Raw genomic sequence first — 23,226 nt, 5'->3', positions numbered from 1 at the left:
GAAAAGGGGAATTAGGATGTGTTTTGTACATGTACAAACCCCACATAAGGGACCATAAACATTAGGTACTGCAAATATGCAGTGATAAAAAAATATCATTTTGGACACAAAAGAGCAAACAAATTGACTATGACAGGGCTGTTAAAATAATTTTCTCTTGTGTTTCTACAGTATTTTTAATCCAATTGTATCATGGTTAGTTTTACTGTCACCTCAGTTCTGGTAGCCAAGGTTGAGTTGATTTATATTGACGTTGTTATTTTAAAGAAAATAAAACACCTAAAACTTCAGTCATTTGATCTTTTCAGCCATATAACTTGTTATGAGCAAAATAAAACAGAGTCAGAAACCTGAGAAGTCAGAAATCTCAAAAGAGTCAGAAATCTATAGATCTTCAGGCCACGAGCAGCCAAGACACTGAGGAATTCAGGGACTTCAAACCGTGTGAAGTTTTTTGATAGGGGTTCCATCACTGTGGGTATGGAGTAAAGAAAACCTTCAGTAGAGGAACAAAACTTATTGTCACAGGTGTGTATCAGAGTAACCCAACATTTACAAGGTAATAGAAGACAAGAAATGATCTTATTTGAAATATAATGTGGTTAGAAGAAAGGAGACTAGGAAGAAAATTCAAGGTAAAAATCTTAGGAGAGACTGTGTTAGAAAGCCTTATATAGGTAAATGCATAGACAGTGGCTTTCTGTATGTGGAATGTCTATAAAATGCTCCCATGTAACATATACTGTGATGTCACTAAAGTGTTGACAGTGGGACGCAGTTCATCATTACGGATAAACCCATGCTGGACTCAGGGGAGCAGAGTGGAACAGATCACTCCCTTTTCTCAGGGCCGAGTGGGTTGTGGGAGAGTCTGGGTGTGGCAGGTAGAAAGACCTAGCCTTCGAGCTCCATTATTAACAGGTCAGTGAGCAGAGGTGATTATTCTTTGGCCTCAGTCTCCTAATCCACAAAATGGGTCAACAGTGTGAATTCAGCAAGGTTATATGAGAATTGAATGTGATAATGTAAATGAAGTTCTTCATACCTTGGCCCACATATAATAGATGTTCAATAAAAGTTATTCCAATCCAAAAGTTAAAAAACAATATTTTATCCAGTCTGGAAAGTGGTTATCAACAAATAACATTTATAGAGAAGAAATTCTCCATAGGATTGAGTTGTACTTCTAACTGCTGAAATGCAAGGTGTCTTAACATCTACTCACAAAATATGAGTCTGGAGATATTTTATCTCTTTAGATATTTCATCATTTGGCAAAAAATGAAAATACAACATGCTTTTCCAAATTGTTATTGTTATATGTGCTGTAAATCTGCATCTTTTATGTTAACAGATAGTGCTTGAAATATCAATATTCACTGATCCTGAAATTTTTAGTCAGTAAGATTAGACTTCTCCCCATATTGATGAGAGAGAACTTTAAATTCACACAGAAAATGGTCAAGCTACAAAATCAATTAAATATGGTAGGAAATTTGTCATAAATGTGAAATACACATTTAAATAGGAAATAAATATTTGATAAAAGAATAGAAAACACGAATAAATCATGTTTAGATTCAAAATATAATTCATTCAATAGACGTTGCCACTGACATTTGGCAAATTTCTATACAATTCATATTGCTGCATCTTAAAATATAAACTAAGACAATTTAACTCAAAATATGTGGTTGGATTAGGAGAGTAAATATAGATAAATGAGGTTGGCGGATTTATTGTTAAAATAAATAACTATATGGTAGTCGTTCAATTCAATATTCAAATAAAATAGGACTCAGTCTATGCATGGTGAAAAAGTTTTGACCATGGAAAATACCCTAAATACATAAAATTTAAAAGTCATGCTAAAAAGATCAGGTAATATAAAAAATAAGAATTCTAAGTATAGATACTAACTACACATAGTCAAGTACACTATCCAATGGTTAGCTAACTACTGCACGAGAAAGTTATGAAAGTTAAAGATTCATTTTATCCTCAAAAGCAAGAAACTTGAGTCTTTCTCAGAGATAATAAGAAGCAATGAAGGCTGTGCTCCTGTAATGTTTTCCAATTCATCATTTGATTTTTCAATTTCTTTGCAATAATGAATCTGAAGCATTCCCATGAAGAAACACAAGATCCTAAGATGAAAATTAGATTTAATGTATTGACTTAGGCTAAGTTATATAAATATAATGCACGATTAAAATTTTAATCCTTTTTAATTACATGCTTTTTAAGTACATATAAAGTGAGAAAAATAGTGTCTTATAGGTCTCACGGAAAGCAAGATGTATGAAATTAAAATAAATTTAGCATCATATATTTTTATTACATGCTCAGAAATGTTCATGTTATATGCTTACTGGTTGTGTATATTTGTGAGTTGCTATACTAACTTCAAACTAGCCAAAACAGAATACTGACTACCTATATTTGAGTCTTGATTGGAAATCAGGTTAGGAAATTCCAACATTTGTAAATCATTGGCTTAAAAATAAAAATGTAACCAGTTAACATTTCAGACACAAATGATGTGGCTTTGGAAACATATGAGGCTTTGTGATATGTTTTCACATTGTGTCTGCTAGTAACCCTGGAAGCATAACTTTTAAACTTGCACCGATTATTTTTACACTTTATTCAGTAGGTGTGATGAAAAGAATAGTGTATCTCTGAAGCAGATGAGGAGTTTGGGTAAATACTAATTTTGAGAGAGATACAGAGAATTAAAATATGGATATGCAGCTCTGCATAAACCTGCATAAAATATGCATAAAATATGGATATGCAGCTCTGTATAAACCTCTGTATAAAATATAAAAGGGCCAATTTGTATTACACAAAATATGAAAAATACACCTGTGGTATATAGTTAGAAACACTTGAATTTCAAAATAATTTCCAAACTAAAGTATATTTTTAGTAAACATGAAGTATGCAAAATGAAATTTGGGTGTGCATTAACTGATAAGATTAACACAAAAGCACTTTTGAAAATGATTGATAAAATTTTTATTAGAACTCTTGGAAATGATGCTATTTTGCTTCTAAATTCAGATGCTGTGATATATTAGGAAGTACGGTTTTAAGTAGAGCCTAACTCGAGCATCCACGGGGGTTCAGATGTGAAAGCTTGATGTGTAAGAGCAGAGATTAACTGAGAACTAGGGAATGTTAAGCTAGGCATGGGCTCCACATTTGCTAGACCTGGGTACTTGTGGAGTGAGATCGCCTCTAAAAGAAATGATAGCATATTGCTATAAGAATTAAAGCCTCCTCTTGGTATTTATTTCATGAAAAAAAGACAAGGTGCATCCTAGAAACAGGTACATGAAAAGTGGGTGGCACAAGATGGCGGAACATGAAAATGACAGCTACTTGGCCAGAAGGAGTGACAAAGGATGAGAAAGGGAAGCTCTTTAGAAGGGACCACATCCTTATCTCTAGAAACATAATCCAAGGGACTGGCCTCCTCCCCTTCCACTGACACCCATCCTGAAAACATTCTCCACTTTGAGGAAACAAAGGAGATATGAAAAAGTGAATGGGCTCCCAGATGTTGGATTCCTCAATTATGAACAATTAAAAATCATGTCCCATCTGAACATGTGGAAAAGGACAAAGGCCAAGTTTTCTCCTAGGCTCTGCCACTTAACAGCTGCCACTTTTTTGCCAATTGCTTAACTTCCTGAACCTCTTAGCGCATCAATACATTAAGGAACATAATCAGTGTGAATACTTCCACCAAGCCAGCTCGTCTTCCTATCGCCGTGACCTAGGTGCTTACGAAACACGAAGTGTTTGTATTTCTCTAATGATTTCTTTTTTATTGATGTTCCACTTTTTCACACAGACAAAACGTTTAACACGGACATTTCCCCCAAGCCCATTATGTTTCTTCCTTCAATTGCTGAAACAAAGCTCCATAAGGCCGGAACATACCTTTGTCTTTTGGAGAAGTTTTTCCCTGAAGATATTAAGGTATCCTGGAAAGAGAAAGATGGGGATACGATTCTGAAGTCCCTGCAGGGAGACACCGTGAAGACTAATGACACCTACATGAAGCTCAGCTGGCTAACAGTGACTGGAGATTCAATGGATAAAGAGCACAGATGTATCGTCAAACATGAGAAAAACAGAGGAGGAGCTGATCAAGAGATTCTCTTTCCTCCTGTAAATGAAGGTATGCATGTATAAACATAATCTTCCAGAATAATTATTTGAAAGAGAATACCCCACCTTATCTATCAACTATTAATGCAAAAACAAATCAGTCTTCTTAAATCTTAGATTTAATGGTAACACAAATGCCCTGTTATTTCCTATAGTATGAAAATTGTAGAGGCTTTGAGAAAAAAAAATTTTCTTAAGCTATCTCAGCCTCTTTTTTTTTTTACATCTAGACTATTAAAACATGATATTTTAAGAATTGTATAAATTCAATCAGGCAACATACATGAAAAAATCTAGCAATGTATAACATGCTAAGTGTTCCACTTTTGAACACTTGATTTAGAAATAAGAACAATATTATGTCATTCAGGAATGTCCCACCAAAGACACCCACTTCAATTATGCTGTGCACAAAGTTTTATTTATGAAGAATAAAGTCTTATTTGATAAAATAGTGCTCAGTAGGAATAGCTAGGTCCCAACTCAATAAAGCAGTATAATCTTGGCTACTGCAGTTTCATACCTAACGAGTTGATTTGATGTTGATCTCATATATCATGTTAGGCAGAATTTCATAACTGATACTTGAGAGAGGCTAATAGATAAGAGCTTAGTTTCATTCTGCATTATGAATATATTTTACACCATTGCCAGATGTAATTACGTAACACTTTTTGTAGTACTAGTTTATGTCAGGCCTGAGTGGGCAAGTGGATAAGAACAGTCTCAGAGGAGTTGGTGTCCCAGGATAGATACACTGCAGGGAAGATGGAACGCTCTTTTGGGCAGGGGATTTAGCTCAGTGGCACCGCACCTGCCTTGCAAGCACAAGGTCCTGAGAATGATCCCTGGTACCGGGGTGGGTGGGAGTGTTCTTTTCCTAATTACTCAAGGTCTTGCACCATTTAGGTCAATGTCTCAAAGAAGTGCATCTGATGTAATGTTGCATAGGTCTGCACTGCTGGGCCAAGGGCTGGATGTGCAAAGCCTGTCAGTGGCCCAGTAACTCGCTGTACATCACAGTTCTGAGTCATAAGCAACCGCCCTAAGGCCCCAGACCAGCCATGGAAAGGAATCCTCTTGGTCGTTCCTGTATAGCTAATAAGCTCTTTTGAACCATTGGGAAACATTCACATGACAAAACTGTGAAGATCTTTCTCACCAACCATCCAGATTTTCCAGTGAGTCTCCATCCTCTGGGACCTTTTGTTTCTGCAGTGATCAGTGAGGCCTCAACAGTTGCCTGACTTTCTGTGGGGCAATGAGGAACAGCAAATGAAATGGTGGCAGTGAAAACATTTGCTTTTCAAAATATAGCTTACATGCATTTATGTAGAAGTGCATTGTTTTGTATCTTTTCTAAAACAAATTAAAGTATAATTACAAAAATATCCCCAACTTTTATTTTCATTCCTAAAAAAAAAAAAAAGAAAAGAGGAAAATATGCAAAATGCAAGGTTAATATTTAGGTGGCCAGTTACGTTCTGATTTTTTTCAAGTGATCGGGGAAAAGTAAAATGAATACTAAATTTCATGGTAATGAATACTACATAGGAGAGCAGTTCCAGTGTAATGAGGTTTTATTTGGCATCAAATATGTAAACTAACATCTTTCATAGCAACAGAATCAAGGAAGGTGTTCTGTCAACTTCATCCTATAGCGGTTTTTTTTCTATTGCTGCTTCTTGAAGATTGTTTTTTAAAGCTAAAAAATACACAGAAACAGAAATGAATGAAGTGATTTTGAAGAGATACAAAACTAATGTGGGATCTTTGACATCTTCCCGTGGAGCAATATAATATATGAAATATCTACCGAATCTCATACAGACAAATTAGGTTGGTGGAAGCAGGACTCACATTTCTACCGTCAGTTTCTCCTACCTTTCTGTCAACAGATTGTATAAATTGATATTTACATATATAAAATGTATGTGCACATACATATACTGTTAAATAATAGCCTTGGATAACTGACTAGTACTTGCTGTCATTTGTCTTAGCTGTCAATTTTATTAATCCCAGAGAAGCTGAATTGAAAGATCAAAATGGTAAGTTTCAGTGGTGTTTACCTTTGCTACACCTTTTTTCCCTCTTCCTGAGCATTTTAGCTTTTCAATTTCTCTAGCATTTCCTTTACACCAACACAATAAACTACTGATCTTGGCATTATGTGACTGTTGATTAGAGAACACAACAATGTGCTCTCAATTATTTCAAGAAAAGAATTTCACTCACTTGTGTGTTGTTTCTCCTGACTGCAGAAATAAGGCTATCCAGTTTTTTTGAGTATTGGTTTTTGTTTGTTTGTTTGTTTGTTTTTTGTTTTTTTGAGACAGGGTCTCACTCTGTAGTTAAGACTGACCTGGAACTCACTATGTAGCCCAGGTTGGTCTCAAACTCACAACGATCCTCCTGCCTCAGCCTCCCAAGTGCTGGGATTACAGGAGTGAGCCACCACGCCCGGCTTGAGTTTTGTTTTTTAATCATAGATAAATAAATGCTAACCTTAGCTTTTATTCGGAGAATGACAAATGTAGACTTTGTCTTTCTATTCCCACAAAGAATGACTGTACTGTATTGAAATTAACCATAATGACTGAAATGTTCAACTCCCGCAAAGAATGATGAAAATACTAGGAGATTTTCATAGCATCCATCCACAATGGTGGAATTGTGTTCTCTCTATAATTATTTTCTCTAGATGTCTATGCATTAGTTTTGCAAAGTATTTTCCATATGTTCTCAGCGATGGCGAACATTTTAGAGATGACTGTCCAGACTGTAACCCAAAGCCCATTTATTTACTGCAAAGTGCCAACACTGCCATAAAACCTGAATACGGAGGTTTCGGTTTAGAAAAAACAACTCTACATTAACATCTTTTTTCTTAAAAGAAAAGCAAATAACATGCATGCCATAGGTTGTGTATCTTATAATTCTTTACACTACCCTTTGGATCCTGGCTCTGCTAGTCTCTGGTATGTTACCTCTACTCTTTAAACTCTGTTTCCTCATTGGTAATATGGAACTGTACAGAACACAAATCACTTTAGTGTTACTGGGGGTTTAAACAAGATGATGTGGGAGAAGCACTGAACACAGTGCCTGGTGTGGCAACGCTCTTTTCTCTTTTCTCATTGAGTTTACTGGTACATTTTAAGGATACAGCACAGTTACATTCATTGTTGGGATCTTGTATCTCTACATGACAGGTCTTGGTTCTCAATTTTCCCCTTGTCCCCGCCCTCCCTTCACCCCTTCCTCCCCTCCCCATTCACAAACACTTTATTTCCATTTTTTCATTTTCTCATATTTTTTTTTCCTTTTCCCTTAGTACCTTTCCCCTACCCTTCCCACTTTCCCTACACCTTTAGCATTAAGATCGATGTCCTCATGTTCACAAATGCATCATCTCCGGAAAGTCCTGTAAATGACTCAGGGATATTGGTAATACACATGATTTTAAAACTAGGCTGCTTTTTTCTGCTTAAGTGGGAAAATTTCTCTAAGTCAGACTCCTTCAAATGCATCTAATATGCTGTTTGGTCTTCCTTGCATCACATTTTTGAAGGCCACTTTTATTTGTAGCTGCAGTGTTCATATTTTTGATGGTTATCTCAGGCTGGGAACAGAGCTCAGGGGTAGAGAGACCATATCTAGGATGCAAGAGCCCTGGGTTTCATCCTCAGCACTGCAAAGAAAGTGTTTTGTTAATTAGAAAAATGAAAGTCTCTTGTGTTTGTGTGTCAGGACTGTGTCTATCTAATTATCCATATATATTTATTTATACACACACAATAGGGATGACTAACCGACTACTGTCTCATTTCTTGTAGTTGTCACCACTCTTAGTCCCAGAGAAGCTAGTCTGACAGATGAAAATGGTAAGTTTCGTGTATGTCTGCTGTATTTTATGGCAGTATACTTTTATATTCCCTCCTGATCCCTTATTTGCACTTTTCTGGCTTTAGGTAGAAAAGCCTGCATGACACTATAATGGTACATAAGAACCTAGTGATATAATTGACAGTGTGAAATAGGAAGAAAAGGGCTAAAGGTGTACAGGTTATAGAATAGTCTACAAGTCACACTTTAAATTAATTCAATTCCTAAGAGCCATGATAGATAAGGATAATTCTCATCTCAAATTTTATTCCAAGAAACAGAAAAATAACCAGTCTTATCTTTCTCTTATGGGAAAGAATTGTGCCCAATGGTCAATCTCTAGATTTTTTAAAAGGTCATTTACTAAGAATAATTAAGATACTAGAAGATTTTCTGCTACAGCCTTTCAATCTAGTTCCTCATTCGTATCAGAGGAAAACTCACTTAGATGTTGTTGGGGGAAGTGAAAAAGAGTATCCAAGTGAAGCAGGTAGCACAGTGCCTGGCCCACAAGTGATCAATCAACATGTAATAGCTTTTATTAATATTAACTCTGAATATCTCTGTTGTGTCTTTACCAAAAATATCACACACACACACACACACACACACACACATTTATACAGAGTGCCAAACAATAGGCAAGAATAATCTCCAAGTATTTGTTCTCCTATCTTCTAGTTGTCAATACTACTGAATCAGGAACTTCCTCCAAAGATGGTAAGTTTTACTGTCTAATTACTTCAATGTCATGCTTCCGCACTTTTTTCTTCTTGATCACCTTCACTTGAATTGTCTTGGCGTAAATTAGTAAAAACAGAATGGCTAGCCATTGCAAAATAGTGTCACACCCTAAAGTAATGCTTCCCTTTCATATGCATACGGTAAACTAGTGACTTAAGTAAGACATGACTGTAATCAGAGGACACAGTGACGTGTCTAAACCATTTGAACAAACATATTTCATTTGTTCATTCATTTACTTGTAATGAATGAAGAAAGCATAACAGCTAGTGAAACCTACACATTTTTTAAGTCACTAGCAAGAAGATCTGGCATTGAGTCCTGTGTACAGAAGACCTTGGGCCGTGTGCTGCTCAGGTTTCCCGGTCAATCTTCATAATGCTTCTCTCTCGTGACACGGTAGTTTTCACCCCATTTTACAGATGAAGAAAATGAGCTAAAATTAATTGAGCCTGTTTCACACACTGCGCAGCCAGGTCTGGAGGTTCAATTCAAGACCTTTAATGAAAAGCTTATGCCCTTACTCCTCCTCTGCTCTTCTTTTACTACAGTAGAGTCACAGGCCAAGAAACTCCAAGGCCAAGGCCCAGGGTCAGGATGGACATGTGGCGGGGTGGGAAGTGCACGCTTCTGAGCCCCACAGACTGGGTGCAGCCCAGGTGTCTTAATTATCACTTGCAGGAACATGGAGGAGGGACATCATTTGTGAGCAATAACTGCTCACCTGCCAACCAATAATTATACCAAACTCAGAATTATACCACACTTACTTACCGGAGGCATCAGGGCCCAGATGACAAGCATCCAACATGGCGGCCCATTTAGCAGGCTCATGATCAGTACTAGTTTCTGGCCCTTCTCCCTCTATGTGTACCAAGAATGTGACCTGAGGTATTTGGTCCACCCTGCTGGCCTTTCCTCTGTTTCCCCTCTGTTTCCAGTGTTCATGAGGCTCTGGACTTCAGATGCCACACTGAGCAATGAGGTAGGAGATAACCCTTCCCTGACCAAGGGCAGAGAGTTAGGAACAGATTTACTGAGATTCCTTTCTTCTCAAGAGCTAGTGATTCTTGAGTTCCAACTGTGAAGATGGACCATGTAAAACGGAAATTTCCCCAGGCAGAGAATTGGCATTGGGATGCATGGTGTAGCCACTGTGACCCACTGTGATTGTCTTTAATCATGTCTTGACATCACATATTTCTTGCAGAATTACAAAGGATCTTCACTGTAACTGCCCAATAACATGACAGCAACAACAAGCGATGCTTGCAAGCAATGCTCACAAGACAGAGCAGCATGCCACAGCCACTGTGCATCCCATAGAATTTAGATTAACCACTTTGTCACATTTCCTGCACTGCCCCTTCTTTCTAAACTCACACACCCACCTGACTGTGTGCACCAGTGTATTCCCCTGGATTGTCCCTTTCCCCCACATCTCACAGTGTGGGCAGTGCATAATCCCTCAGATGCTTCAAGTTAGCAATTCAACCTAATACAAGGTTTTTATGTTTTTTTGTTACATTTGAAGATGAAAAACAGATAAGAATGTGTTTTTTTAGTGCCATTTTTTTTGGATCCAAATCTGGGGCTGTCACTTAGTAATTCATGATATCAAAAAAATTGCTTCTTACTGTGCCCTCAGTTCAATTACAAAATGTAAGTGAAAACCCTTCTCCCTCTTTCTCTCTCCCTTCCTCCTTTCCTTCTTCTTTTCTAGATTGTTATAGACAATACGTAAAATTTACATTTACGTTTAAATCTCTCAGAATACAGTTCAGCATTTGCCCAATGGCTCATAAATATTATCTCTAATTATTACTTGGAGATATGTTGGGGATGAAAAAATTCTCCAACCAATTTATTGCACAACTTTTCCTCTAATTGGATTCATTTATTAACTATGGACCTGACTATTTAATACTAAGAAGCTTCTAGGTAATTCAGCAGAGGTTGTTCATTGAGTTGAGTTGCAAATTGAATCTCACCCTTGGTGGCCCTGGCAGGAGTGGAAGGTGCTAACCTTTGGGCTTGGGTTTGAGGGCTGGTGTCACTCCAACACCCTGTGACAACTCCCCACTGTGTGTCCAGTGCTGTCTCAGAGCAGCTGAAGCTCATGACCTGACTTCTCTTAGATTTACTGGACCTGCAGTTCAGCAGCACCTCTGCCTACTACACCTATCTCCTGCTGCTGATCAAGAGTGCCCTCCATGGGGCGCTGGTCACCTACTGTCTGTGCAGAAGGTCAGCTGTCTTCTGTGACGGGAAAAGCACCTGACAGATGGAGACACGTGCACCCATGTGCAAAGTCTGCAACTTCCCTCTGTTACAAAAAGGCTTGGCCAGCGGTAACCCGGAGCGCCATCCTTCCATGGTCCCCACAGCTCCTCCAGCCAGCCCAGGTCTTCACAGCCTCAGTATGCACAGCTCACTGCTTCTGGTCAGGGTCTCTTCCAATAGGCTGGGTCAACCCTGGAAATCTCCAGTCAACCCACACTGACGGCTTCTTTGCTATTTAACTGTACTTTGATATTTGTAATAGACACAATAAAAACATACCAAAAGTCTTCTCTGGGCATTCATTGTGTGTTTCAATTTGATGAAATTTAATTGAAAAATAGCACAACTAAGCCGCAATATTGAGACCTCATGGCTACCAAGGCTCTGACACCACGTTGTATGTCTCTCCCTGTGTTGGTGGCTGTGACTCCTCCCTTGGGCACTGATTCCAACAGATGCCACACACAGTTGAAGATGCCCATTGTCACTGCTCTTTTCAAGGTTACCAGATTAAGGTTCAAGGTCTGAGACAATCGATGACAATAGAAAACCTTCAAGAATGACTGGAACTGCGTGTGCTCAGCTCTGCACTAGTGCTCACAGCATCATACATCTTGATCCTCACTGTTTCCCCACAAAAGGCAGCAACCCCAAGGAGCAACATGATAGAAGGGCTGAGCACATGGACTCTGGAGCCACAGAGCCAAGGTTTCAATCCTGGGCCTGGAATTTACTAAAGGGGAGTAGTTCACTATCAGATACTTGAACTCTTTGCACTGTAATTTTCTTATGTAGAGTAAAGTTAGCATGCCCTGTCTGCTGGGGTTGTGTGGACCAGATAAGACGATACTGCTTGCGATAGGCAAGTCCTTCACAGCACTGGTACTGAAGAAACAGAAAATCTCGTAGTCACATGTTTCAAGCTCCAAGGATGAGCTCCATTCTGTGTAGAAAGGATGGGTGGGGTGGAATAGGGACTGAGCTTCTACTCCATTGCACATCCATGGTCCTCTTGGAATTCTTCTAGTTAGGTACAATTGTGGTCTGGTTTATAGATTGGAAAAATTAGCCTAACTTCTGAGGTCACTATTTTACAAAATAATAACAATTATATGCATGATCATCTATCTTCCTTTCATTACTTTTAACAGGGAAAACAAAAACACAAGGCTTGCATTGCTTCTTTACTAAAGGCATCCTCTCATGAATCAGAGAGAAATACCTTAAGCACCTGTCAATACATTTGTGTTTTCTTCACAGGTGCACACATGGCTACTCATTAGTCACTAACTTCACATTTGTCTTTATTTGGATAAGACTCTGACCTGCTCTGGAGTCACTGTAGTTGCTCCCTTTAAAAAAAAAAAAAAAAGAGGTCCATAAATTATTCCTTTGGTAGTGTGTGTAATTGATAACAACTGCTATTTTGGGGAGGGCAATGATGAAGTTAACAATGAGCCCAGGCCTAGCAGGATGGATAATGTCGTTTCCTGGATATCCATATTGTTCTGACAGCTAGCTGCTCTCATAGACTAAATGAGCATGGAGGTCCTCAGAATCACCTTATGGGGCATCCTGGAATGATCAAGTGCATTTCTGGGGCAGCAGATAAGTATCATCTTGGGGCAGCATATTCACCCTTCTTGGTCCAGAGCTTACCCACCACAGCACAGTTGCTCCATGCAGGGAAGCCAGATAGTGTGGAGGGAAGACCCAGAATGAGGAGCCACACATCAAACCCAGATAGAGCCGAAGCTACTTGGTCTGCCTGTTATTGGCCATGACATTGGCCCTTTTTTGTTTGTTTTTAAGTGGCATGTAAGAGTTGTACATTTTTATGAAATTGATGTGGTATTTGGTGCTTGTATACGTTGTGTGATGTTTAACTTAGGTTGAGCATGCCTATCACCTTAAATATTAATTCCTTGCCGTGAAAACATTCCAAATTCTTTCTTCTAGCTTTTCAAAATGTGTGACACATTACTGTTCTCTGTAGTTTCCTCACATTTCCTAAATGTACCCATTTTTAGAAGACAGTGTCTAAGTTAACTTCAGATTACTATGCAAGGTGGTTGGCCCCATAATCACATAGTGACAGCAGTTAGTTATATACTGCTTACTATGAACCAGTTACTTGTTTAAGCATGAGTTACTTCATTTGTCATAAGCACCCTGTTGGTTTTTTTAATTGTCTCTGTTCTAGAAAAGAGGTAATTGAGGCAAAGAGGTCAAAGGAAACTTCCCATAGCTACATAGCTAACAAGCAGCAAAGCTGGGATTTGAACCTAAGTATCTTGTCTTCAGGGCTCTGCTTTTACCTTCTGAACTATTTGATCCTAGACTGGAAACCTGAAAATCTCCCTCCTCATTAATCTCAGAGCTGGTGGAAAGAACGACCTCCTTACCTGCCCATATTTCCTCCTCCTGGCTCCTGTGCTCTTCAATGGCAGACCACTAGGCAAGCCTGCTATTTAAGGTTCCTTGTTGGGAAGTCTTTTACCCACTGACCTCCCGCTGCCCAAAAGAACTTCTATGATTCAAGTCCAAGGCAGGTATTCTGTGGAAGAATGCTGCAAATGTTTATCCAATTCCACAGGTGGACACTTATGTCTCATTGATTATTATGCAACTAGAGGACATCATGTCCTTCTCAGCTGTGAAAAAAAAAAACTATTAAAGAAAATCCTTGGTTCTCAATGATTAAAAAACATCAAAACTTCTGGGTAACAAGTCTCATGATTTCCCCCATTATGCCCTTCCTGCATCCTTTGGAATTCTTTTCATAGTAGATTTCATTTTTGAAGATTTTTGATTATCAAGTGGGTTACAATTTATAATAATTGACTTAATTATATTCATCAAAGTCCTGTATAACTACTTACTGGCAAGTCTGAGTAATAGAATAAAACCTGAAGAAAAAGAGATGTTATTATTCACCCAACAGTCTAGAAACTGAACATTTGTATGAGCTATGAAAGTTTATGTAGGGCTCAGGGATTTAGCTCCTTGGTGCTGCCACCTACCTTGCAAGCACAAGATCCTGAGTTCAATCCCCAGTACCAAAAAAGAAAATAGGAAAAGTTTACGTGACTAAAGTTCTGGTTTCTGTCTTTTAGGCTGTGTATTTGATTGCTTTTGTTTTGTTTGAATAGCAAATACAGTGGATATTTGACTTATGAACTCAATTTGTTTTTGAGGGCTGGTTGTAATTCAAGTTGATCAATTGCCTTCAAAATCTCTCTCCTATATATTTTTAGGCCACACTTTCTTCCAGGCACATCTGAGTGTCCCTAGAGAGATATTGGCCCAGGATTTCTCAATTAACCCCATACAAGAAAGGATATTGTAATGTTCCCCCTAGAATTCTTTAAGGGCTAAATCTGTATATGAGACCACCTGGAAGCATGAACGGCCAACATCTGGGATATAACTCAAGACTTTGGTAGTAAGTTACTGCTAAAATTCTGGGTATAGACCAAGTTGTTTGTATGCCAGCCGGTTGTAACTCAAGGGTCCCCTGTACTTATGAGCATTGGGATTTCTGCAAGGCAGTTTTTGACCTTTCTAATGTTCGCTCTGCATATTACAGACATGTTTATGACACTATAACAGCCAGGCCTCAGGAGCATCATGTGAATCACTGTTAGCCCAAATGTTCAACCTGCCCAATGCTGAACACACAGTAAGTCCCAGTGGTGAATACACCCAATGACACATAGCCAGTCTGCCACACGGTTAATATGGTCAGTGTTAAAATCCCACAGTCTACATGATTCAAATTCTGTCTAACCCCAGACATGCTGTTCAGTCTATTCTACCTGTGTCTCTTCCTCTCCTACTGGGAGCCACGGAGAGCCACTGATACAGTGTCCACTTTGGGGATTTTAAAAAACAACCTTTCATTGATTCTGATGCACAACCAGAGTGAAGATCAAGTGAGTGAAACAGCACCTGACCTTCGGCTTGACTGTCTCATCAGATGGCAAATCACTGGGGGCCATCGTGGGCAGAGCACACTGACCAGGCATGGGAACTTCCACCTGATCAAAGCATCAGCACCATCAGCTCACTCGGGAACAAAACGTGAACACTGAAATGTACATGTGAAGATGTTCACTCGCTATTGCCCTGTGTTGAATTGCCCTACATTATTCCGGATGCCCGATAACAAATTAATAAAGGAAGTTACAAGATAAATCCATCATCCAGAAATATGAATTCTTATGTAACATGGAAAATGGTATCAAAATATAATATGCATGAGGAATATGTATTAAAATTGTTAAATATTGCAATCACATGGCTGAAAATTCAAACACTAATTTCTGCAAAAGTAGATGTGCATACATAAATATATGTGTATGTGTATATGTATATGTTTCTTCCTATTTTCATTTCCTACACAAAGATGGCTTGCAATATACATTGAGTGAACTTATTTTTTCATTTATTAATCTCAGAGCTCTTTTAATGTCAGTGTGCAGCAACATTTGGAAAACCACGAAGTATCACTGGTAAATAGAAAATGTATTTTATTAGCTCCCTCCAAGAGATCCCTGATCTATTTCCTTTAATTTGCTGCTATAAAAATTGCTTCAATAAACATCGAGTTTTCTGACATTTTCAATGTATGCACCCGTGAGTGAGAGCGGTGCTATCTCCCACCCATACAAAACCCCCTGAGCTCTCCTAACACCATGTGTAAGAAGGATGGAAAGTGAATGGGCTGTTACACCTCAGGATGACGCTAACCTGGGAAGTAAAAAATATGGTCTCTTTGTGGTTTTACTTTCCTTTTCTCTTATGACTGCAGATAAACAGCTTTTCATACATTTAAGCTCTGTGCATATTTCCTTGCATTTGCTCATGTCCATTCCCCATTTTTCTTATTAAGTAATAATACTAATGAGCATGACACTTGTTTCCTCTGGTTCTCTGAATTTGTGCCAGGAAAGCTGAGATAGAAAGAGTAAAATAGGCCTTTAAAATGAGGGATTTTATAGACATGGGATGCTTCTCTCAAGTCCTCACACTACAGTGTAATCCAGTCCCATTCTGCGTGCACCACAGCCTGTCTGAAAGGAATGTGCAGACTGGTCCTACGAGGGCCGGCTATAGTTTCATTTCAACAAGGGGAGAAAGGGGGTGAAGAAAGGTTGGTAGATGAAAGAACTGTAGTATTTCCTGGTTCATTTTCTCACTGTATTATTCTCCATTTGTTCTTTGCAATAAAAACCCTTAAAAACTAGAACACGATGAAACACACATTTAAGGCAAAAGGCCTCCTTGTCTCTTTTAAACCTAGCGCTGAATAAGCTTTCCTCCTTTCCACCTGTACAAATTGTCTCATGCTTTGGGGGAGTGATGGACAGTGTGGACCATAACCTTGGTAACAAAGACATAAAACAAAATGTTTAATGTGTAGTGAGTAAAAAAATTAACATACATTTTTCTATTTTCCTTTCTGAAAGCTTTAAAAGTTGAAAAATTTATATATTAAAATTAAAACTGTCTCATCTAACAGTAGAAAGGTTTTATTTCGAAGTATGTTGACAATTAATCGCTTTCGTTTCTGAGGAAAAAAAAAAGTTCTTTTAGAAACCAAGAAGAGGGGGCTGGAAATTCAGCTCAGTGGTGCAATACCTGCCTCACAAGCTCAAGGTCCCGAGTTCGATCCCTGATACTGAAAAAAAGAAAAAGAAAAAGAAAACAAGGAGAGGATGCCTTTTGGAAACAAAACAAGACCACCCAGGCTGAAGAAACATCAAGGGTAACTGAGATCAACTCGTTGATTCTCTCCAACCCATCAGACCTCCTCAGACTAATTCCTGCCCTCTGTGCAGAGTGGAGCTATTTCTGCACTGAAAAGGCACAGGCCCAGGACAGGAAGTGGTCACATCACCCAGAGCTCTGTGAGGCTGATGTCTCAGGCCAAGCAGGGGCAGGGTCCCCTGGGGGTTCAAACACCTCAACACCTTCCTTCTCCAACCCTCTCAGCCACCCTGAACTTCATCAGCACAGAGCAGATCCCTGGGGAGGAGGGGACACAGTGGGTGACCCGCGCACTGGTGTGGCTGGTGGGGCTTTGCTTTCTCAGGCCTGTTCTATTTCTGGGCTCTGTCAGATGTGGTTGATTCTTGGAAGAGGCTCAAAGTCAACCCTGCCCCTACCGGTTGGGGCAGTGCAAGGAGTGGTAAGTGTGTTAGAAGGGAAACTGAGGACAGTTAAACCACAGCCAACTTGGCTCACTTTCTAAAGGTCACAGCCCAATAAATGCAAAGAAAATACCTACCTTTACACATGTGTGACTGCCTCTCAGGGCTGTGAACGGCCAGGCTCCCTGCAATGCATATGCCAAGGCCATTAACTTCTGTGGGAGTTGGGGTTCTTATGTCCAAGACTGGGTAGACACTGCTCCTTCCATCACTGCCCCCAGATGGTACTGGAAGAAGGAGTGGAGAAGTGCTGCTAGCCAGAGCCAGGTCAGGCTTGAATCTAGCCAGGCCGTGTGGGTTAGTGGGTATGATTGCCCCTGATTCCCAGTGATGAAATATCCATGAAAATTGGAAAAATAGATTATTTATAATTTGATCCAATTGAAGAGGCAGTTAGTCTGCTGTCCACTTTGAATATACAGAAGTATTCTAATTATAGGAGATATAGAACAAAAGCCAAGAAATACGTAGCCACACTTTAGCCAGAGGGCTAGAAGTATTGAATCTTTCTTAGAGTTAGGCCTGGGGGTGGAGGGCAGTCCCTGTCACCACAAGGAAGCTTGGAGAAGCAGCCTTTGTCTAAGATGTAAAAAATTCTATCTTTTAAGGGTCCATTTTACCTTCTCAGTTACAGTTAGATATACACAGCTCCAAGGTCATACAAAACATTTCATCAAGTGTCTGTGCCTTTTTGGGCTATTTGGTTTATGGATATTGGTGCTTTTTGGTTTCACTTCTCAGTGTAGCCAGAGTGGCACATGACCCATGTCCTTGAGCCCATTAGCCCAGGCAGACCTGGCTGTGAGCAACATGGTGTGCTTTAGGAGAGGCTTAGATATGGAAGCCCTGTGTTCAATGGTGCAATTGCATCACATGATGTCCCTCTATGGTGACAACAGGACTTCAGAGCCATGCCAAGGAAGGCTCAAGAGACAAAATTAATATCAAGTAAATGGATGACTGGGGTCATCCATGGTCATTCACCAACATGAGCCTAGAAAACTAATGCCACACTCCAGCATGGGGCAAAGTGTGTGTCCAGGATCCTGGGATCAATCTGTCCTGTCCCCAGGATGGCTGTTTGGTGCTGACACATTTGCTTTAAGCTTCCATAGTCTCACTTCATGACAACAACAAATCCCACATATCATTCCCCTTGGTGAGTGGCCAGAGAGGTAACTTCTTCCACCATGTGTAGGGAGTGCCCTGCAGAGGTTAAGCTGATGCCCTGACTTCCAGGTTAGATCCCATCCATGTCTTGCTGAACATACAGTACCACTCCTGAGACGGCAGGCTGTCTCTGAGATGACACCGCTGACCCAGAGCCTCGCCCCAATGTCCAAACCCTGGAGAGTTTCCTTACCATATGCAGCTCTCCCTGGTCAGGCCTTTCAGGTCTTCCCACGCCTGCCGCTGAGGTCTGGCCATTGTCTGGACAAGTACACCTCTGGAGAGTATCTGTACAAATAAATGTTCAGGTTCTGCCCATACCAGCAGCCCCACCACCGCACGCAGGGAAGTTATTAAATGACACAGGGATGAAGATGGAAAATGAGCAGGCCTTCTTCCTCTATGAGAGAAATACAGCAAATATGCAAGTTTAAAAATAGCTCTTGGTATTATTCAACTCATTTTAATTCAAACTATCTAGACAAGATGGAGCATTGGTAGCAATGGTGTCATAGTCCTTTTGTGGGTTCCAAGTAAGAGTATAATAGGATATGTTAGAGTCTTATCTCAGAAAAAAATATGACTTCATGTTGAAAAACAGAAAACATAAATTGATATTCTACACATATTCACAATATCCCCATTTTCCTTTTCCATATTTCAGTGGAAAAGTCCCCTTTCAGGTCTTTACCAGGTGTGATCAAAATTACAGTGAATCATGTCCTATAGAAAGACAAGCTCATAAAAATATTATAGGATATCCTCATCCACCTTACTCACCAGATCTGGCACTGTGTGACTTCTGGCTCTTTCCCCAAGTCAAAATGACCACGAAAACTCAACATTTTGAATCACTTCAGGACATCAAGGCAGCCAGGGCAACACAACAAAAGATACTCACAAGAAGGACTTCCAGAACTATTTCAGAAAACGGCGAGCATGAAGGGACAATGGTGTTCAAAGCAAGGGGTGCTACGTAAGGGGAGTTCATGCAATGTGTCTTTTACTATGATTACTTCTTAAAAATGAAACATCCAGCATGTGTTTTGATCCCCATACACTGTTATCACTATTTTCTGGCATCTGAGTTTCAAGTTTTACTCACAAAGATGTCCGTACATCAAGACTGTCATGAGGCAATTCACGACAGTGTGAATTTAATGTTTTGTTCATTTATTATTTAGTATTCATATTGCTTATCTATCTGGAGTTTTATATGACAATTGCTGAAATATTAGAAGCAACACTAATGCATGACGAATACAGATGCTCTTTCCTAGTAGTCACTGTCCTGCACATTCTACATATTTTATCTCACCTAATCTTTTCTTATAACTCATTAAGGTTTCAAGCCCCGCTGAACATAACAGGTGAAAAACTGAGGGGGAGGGATGAACTGACTTTCCCAAAGTTATGATTTGAAATGGTAGCATTTTTAGCACAGCACTGTGCTTTAGAAATGCAAGGCATAAAGGTACAAGATCCCAATGATGAATGTAACTGTACTGTATACTGAAATGTACCAATAAACTCAATGAGAGAGAGAAAAAAAAAAGAAAATGCAAGGTGTTCATTCAATTTGCATTTTCTTATTTAAAATGAGGCCTACTGGCATTTCACAATCTTACAGGTCATTTACATTTCTGCTTTAATGAATAGCCTCTTATATTCCTTACTCATTTTTCTATTAGAATGTCCATTTTTCTTAGAGAAAAAAATAATCTATAAAACATCTCATATGCCATTTTAGAGATGTTAACCCTATAATGAAATGTGTTGAAAAGACTTTTCTCATTTATATTAGCTACTTAACTCTGGCACCTTTTGGTGACTACAAATTCAAATGTTTCTTTTAATATAATTTGTCACCTTTATTTATAGCCTCTACTTTGGATGCCTGGCTTAGAGAAGTCCCAACTCTACTGCACTTTGTCAGCAATTTGCCAATGTTAAATTCTAATGCTTTCTCCTTTCAGTTTTGTTACACTTAAATCTCTATTGGTACGTGGTGAGTCGATGCTTTAATATGGTTGTTCCCATAAGGTGAACAAACTACCAGAAGAGAATTTTTTGACTAATTATTGCCCGGCTGCTTCGAAAATACGATTTTATCCTGTTTTAAAATTGCACATATCTGCGGATCTCTTTCTGGATTTTCCGTTATACCCCAGAGTTCTTCCTCTTCACGTACCAGCATTCGCCTATTTCCATACTGTCTCTTATATATTCTGGAGGACAGTGACATTTTAAAGGATTTTCTTCCCACTCTAATATGATAACAATATTCTCTTCCCTCACTTTCAAGCCACGGGGCTCTGTCCCAGGAGGGACCTTCCCGGCTCCCAGCAGCAGTGCATGAGGTCCTATTCTGAATGTGGCCTGGGCCTCTGCTCCCTGGCTGCTCCTGCCTTAGCCCCCTGTCCCTATACAGACAGCCCCTTGAGGCAGAGGATGAGCAGCCGCAATTCCTTACCTGTCTGACATCCCAGAGGTTGCTGCTCGAGATGAATTACCTGAGAGAGGCCAAAATAATGATTTTTGGGGACGGTCTTCCCACCTTTCATTATGAATCATTTAAACATATATCCAATTTATTTTTAAATGTGATGAGAGAAAAGCTAATAAGCACCACTTAAATTCTGTATTATTTCACTGTCCTAGTTTGGTCACCTCTCTTTTCATCAGTCAATTCTAATCAAAGGCACACGTGAGTAGAATTTCTGAAGGTAGGATTGGCAAATCAAATTCAAGGTGCCCATTACATCTGATTTGAGAAAACAAATAACTCCCCAGTTTAAATATATCCCAAATATTGCAAGACCTGACACCTGTATATTTTTTTTTCTATTTTAGCTAAATCTTGCAAATCTACCTGAAGCAGGCTTTTCACTTGATAAAGATAAATCTAACAGATGGATTTGTGCGTGATTGTATCCGTGTTAATTACTCTTTGAGGGGTGTCAAATCTAGCAGACATCTGGATCCTACTTCCTTTTAATAACCTGGGTTCAAGGATTATCAGACTTGCTGTTAGTGGCTGTCTCAGAGTCTATTCACAGATAGAAGTGGAGGTGTTTAGGGCCAATAATGAAGAACTTTCATCTCAGCACAAAAACATGGTTACAACATTAACACAAGAAACTCTGCCATGCAGGGAAGTCACTGTTCCCATAAGAAACAGGCCTGTGTCGTCTGGATTCAGCCTCCCCCACGTTCGCACTCAGCCTGCTTCACAGTGCAGAGCTTTCAGGGAGCAGGCTTCTCTTCCTCTGGAGAAGACCTGCTCCCTGCGGCCACAGGGAGGCGCTGCAGGAGCGCGCAGAGGAAGAGAGGCAGGGGCTCTTCCCAGGCATCAACCCTTCTGGTCAGCAGCTGGGCTGTCTTCTCAGACGGATCCTTAGTACTTCTCCTACCTGTCACTCAGTCGGGAAGACCAGCGCACCAACTCTGTTCTAGGGATCCTTCACACTGAGTAGGATTCGTGTTTGGAGAGGGATTTCTGCTCCTCTTCTCATCGGGTCCCTCTCCTCCCAAGGCCAAGGAGAAGAAGCCATGTTGTGGGCCGTGGTCCTGCTTCTAGTTTTCCTGGCTCCTGGTAAATGTATGGCATAGTTGCTTGTAGAATTGTTTTTTCATTCTCCACTGGGAGGCCATGTTAAAAATACATGACCTCTTTCACATTGCTTTAGATTGTTCCTATAGCAGGAAGTCAAACATCTTCCAATGTGGAGGGAGGAATGATGTTAATGACCAGGCCACAAGGGTGTTATGTGCAAATCACTTTCAATATGCATGTACTAGGAGCTTACTTCTACGGAACCGACTTCAAAAGGGCAGGTTCCGTGACCCTTTCTCTACTGTCACTTGTACAGATCCAAGGCTGTGGTAGATTTGGAACTCAGGCCAAGGAAATAGGATGCTTATGAAGCCACAGGGAAGAGCAATACATTTACAGTAGGAAATGTGGAAGGAAGTGGCTCTGTCTTGTACTACTGTGCCACCTGGACAGGTACAATGATTCTTACTTGCCCTTAGGTACACTGAAAATTTGTTTGTGGTTGCTCCTGGTACACAAGACAGATCTCCTGTATTTCACTCCCTGCCCCAACTTCTCCTATGTGCATGATCAACTTCACCATAATAAATGCACCGAGTCCCTCTTTTGAGCATTCCTTTGCCAGGAGCACTATTTTCATAGAGTGGTTTTATAATAATTCTAATAAAGGTGAAATATTTTAGGAACCTTTTTATTCAATCATTTTATGAAAGTATAAATTGGAAGAAAAATAATTTTTACCCACAGTTGCCCATCAGGGACCGTATTGGTTTTGGTTTTCCAGGCCGGTCCAGTCACTAACAATGGTCATGTCGTGCATGTCTAGTTTTTATTCTACATGGCTGAAATGATGGAGTCAATTTAGGCTCCTTCTGAGATCCCAGGACAGCCAGAAACATGCCACCCTGGGTCAGAGACAGTACCTGGAGACCCAGGGATCAGGTCACACAGTCCCATCCACATCTCCCCGATCTCCACTCAGGGTCTGTCTGATCCACCCTCTGCAAGGCCACCCCAGGTAGGCCAAGGCCGGGGCAGGCACGGAAGGACACAGGAGTAAAGGACGTGCTGCCCATTTACCCAATCCTTATGTCACTTGGCCAGTACAGCAGGAGGGTCTGGTTGTGAATCCTTCAAACTCACCTGAGTTCTATCATGGCACAACCTTTCGAGCTGAGCCTTTTCCAG

The 23,226-nt window shown here is 40.0% G+C and overlaps 1 gene segment (V, D, J or C); it reads left to right on the top strand.

Moving 5' to 3' along the window:
* The first annotated feature begins 474 nt into the window (after positions 1–474).
* LOC104873671 lies at positions 475–11,355 on the top strand. The segment is given in 6 exon segments: positions 475–528; positions 3,863–4,192; positions 6,186–6,233; positions 8,022–8,069; positions 8,752–8,790; positions 10,953–11,355. Coding segments are annotated over 5 exon segments (570 nt in total).
* The last annotated feature ends 11,871 nt before the right edge of the window (positions 11,356–23,226 follow it).

Source organism: Fukomys damarensis, unplaced genomic scaffold (assembly GCF_012274545.1).
Source record: "Fukomys damarensis isolate Sample0158 unplaced genomic scaffold, DMR_v1.0_HiC HiC_scaffold_17, whole genome shotgun sequence".
NCBI classification, from domain to species: Eukaryota; Metazoa; Chordata; class Mammalia; order Rodentia; family Bathyergidae; genus Fukomys; species Fukomys damarensis.
This window is presented reverse-complemented; position numbering and strand designations above follow the sequence as displayed.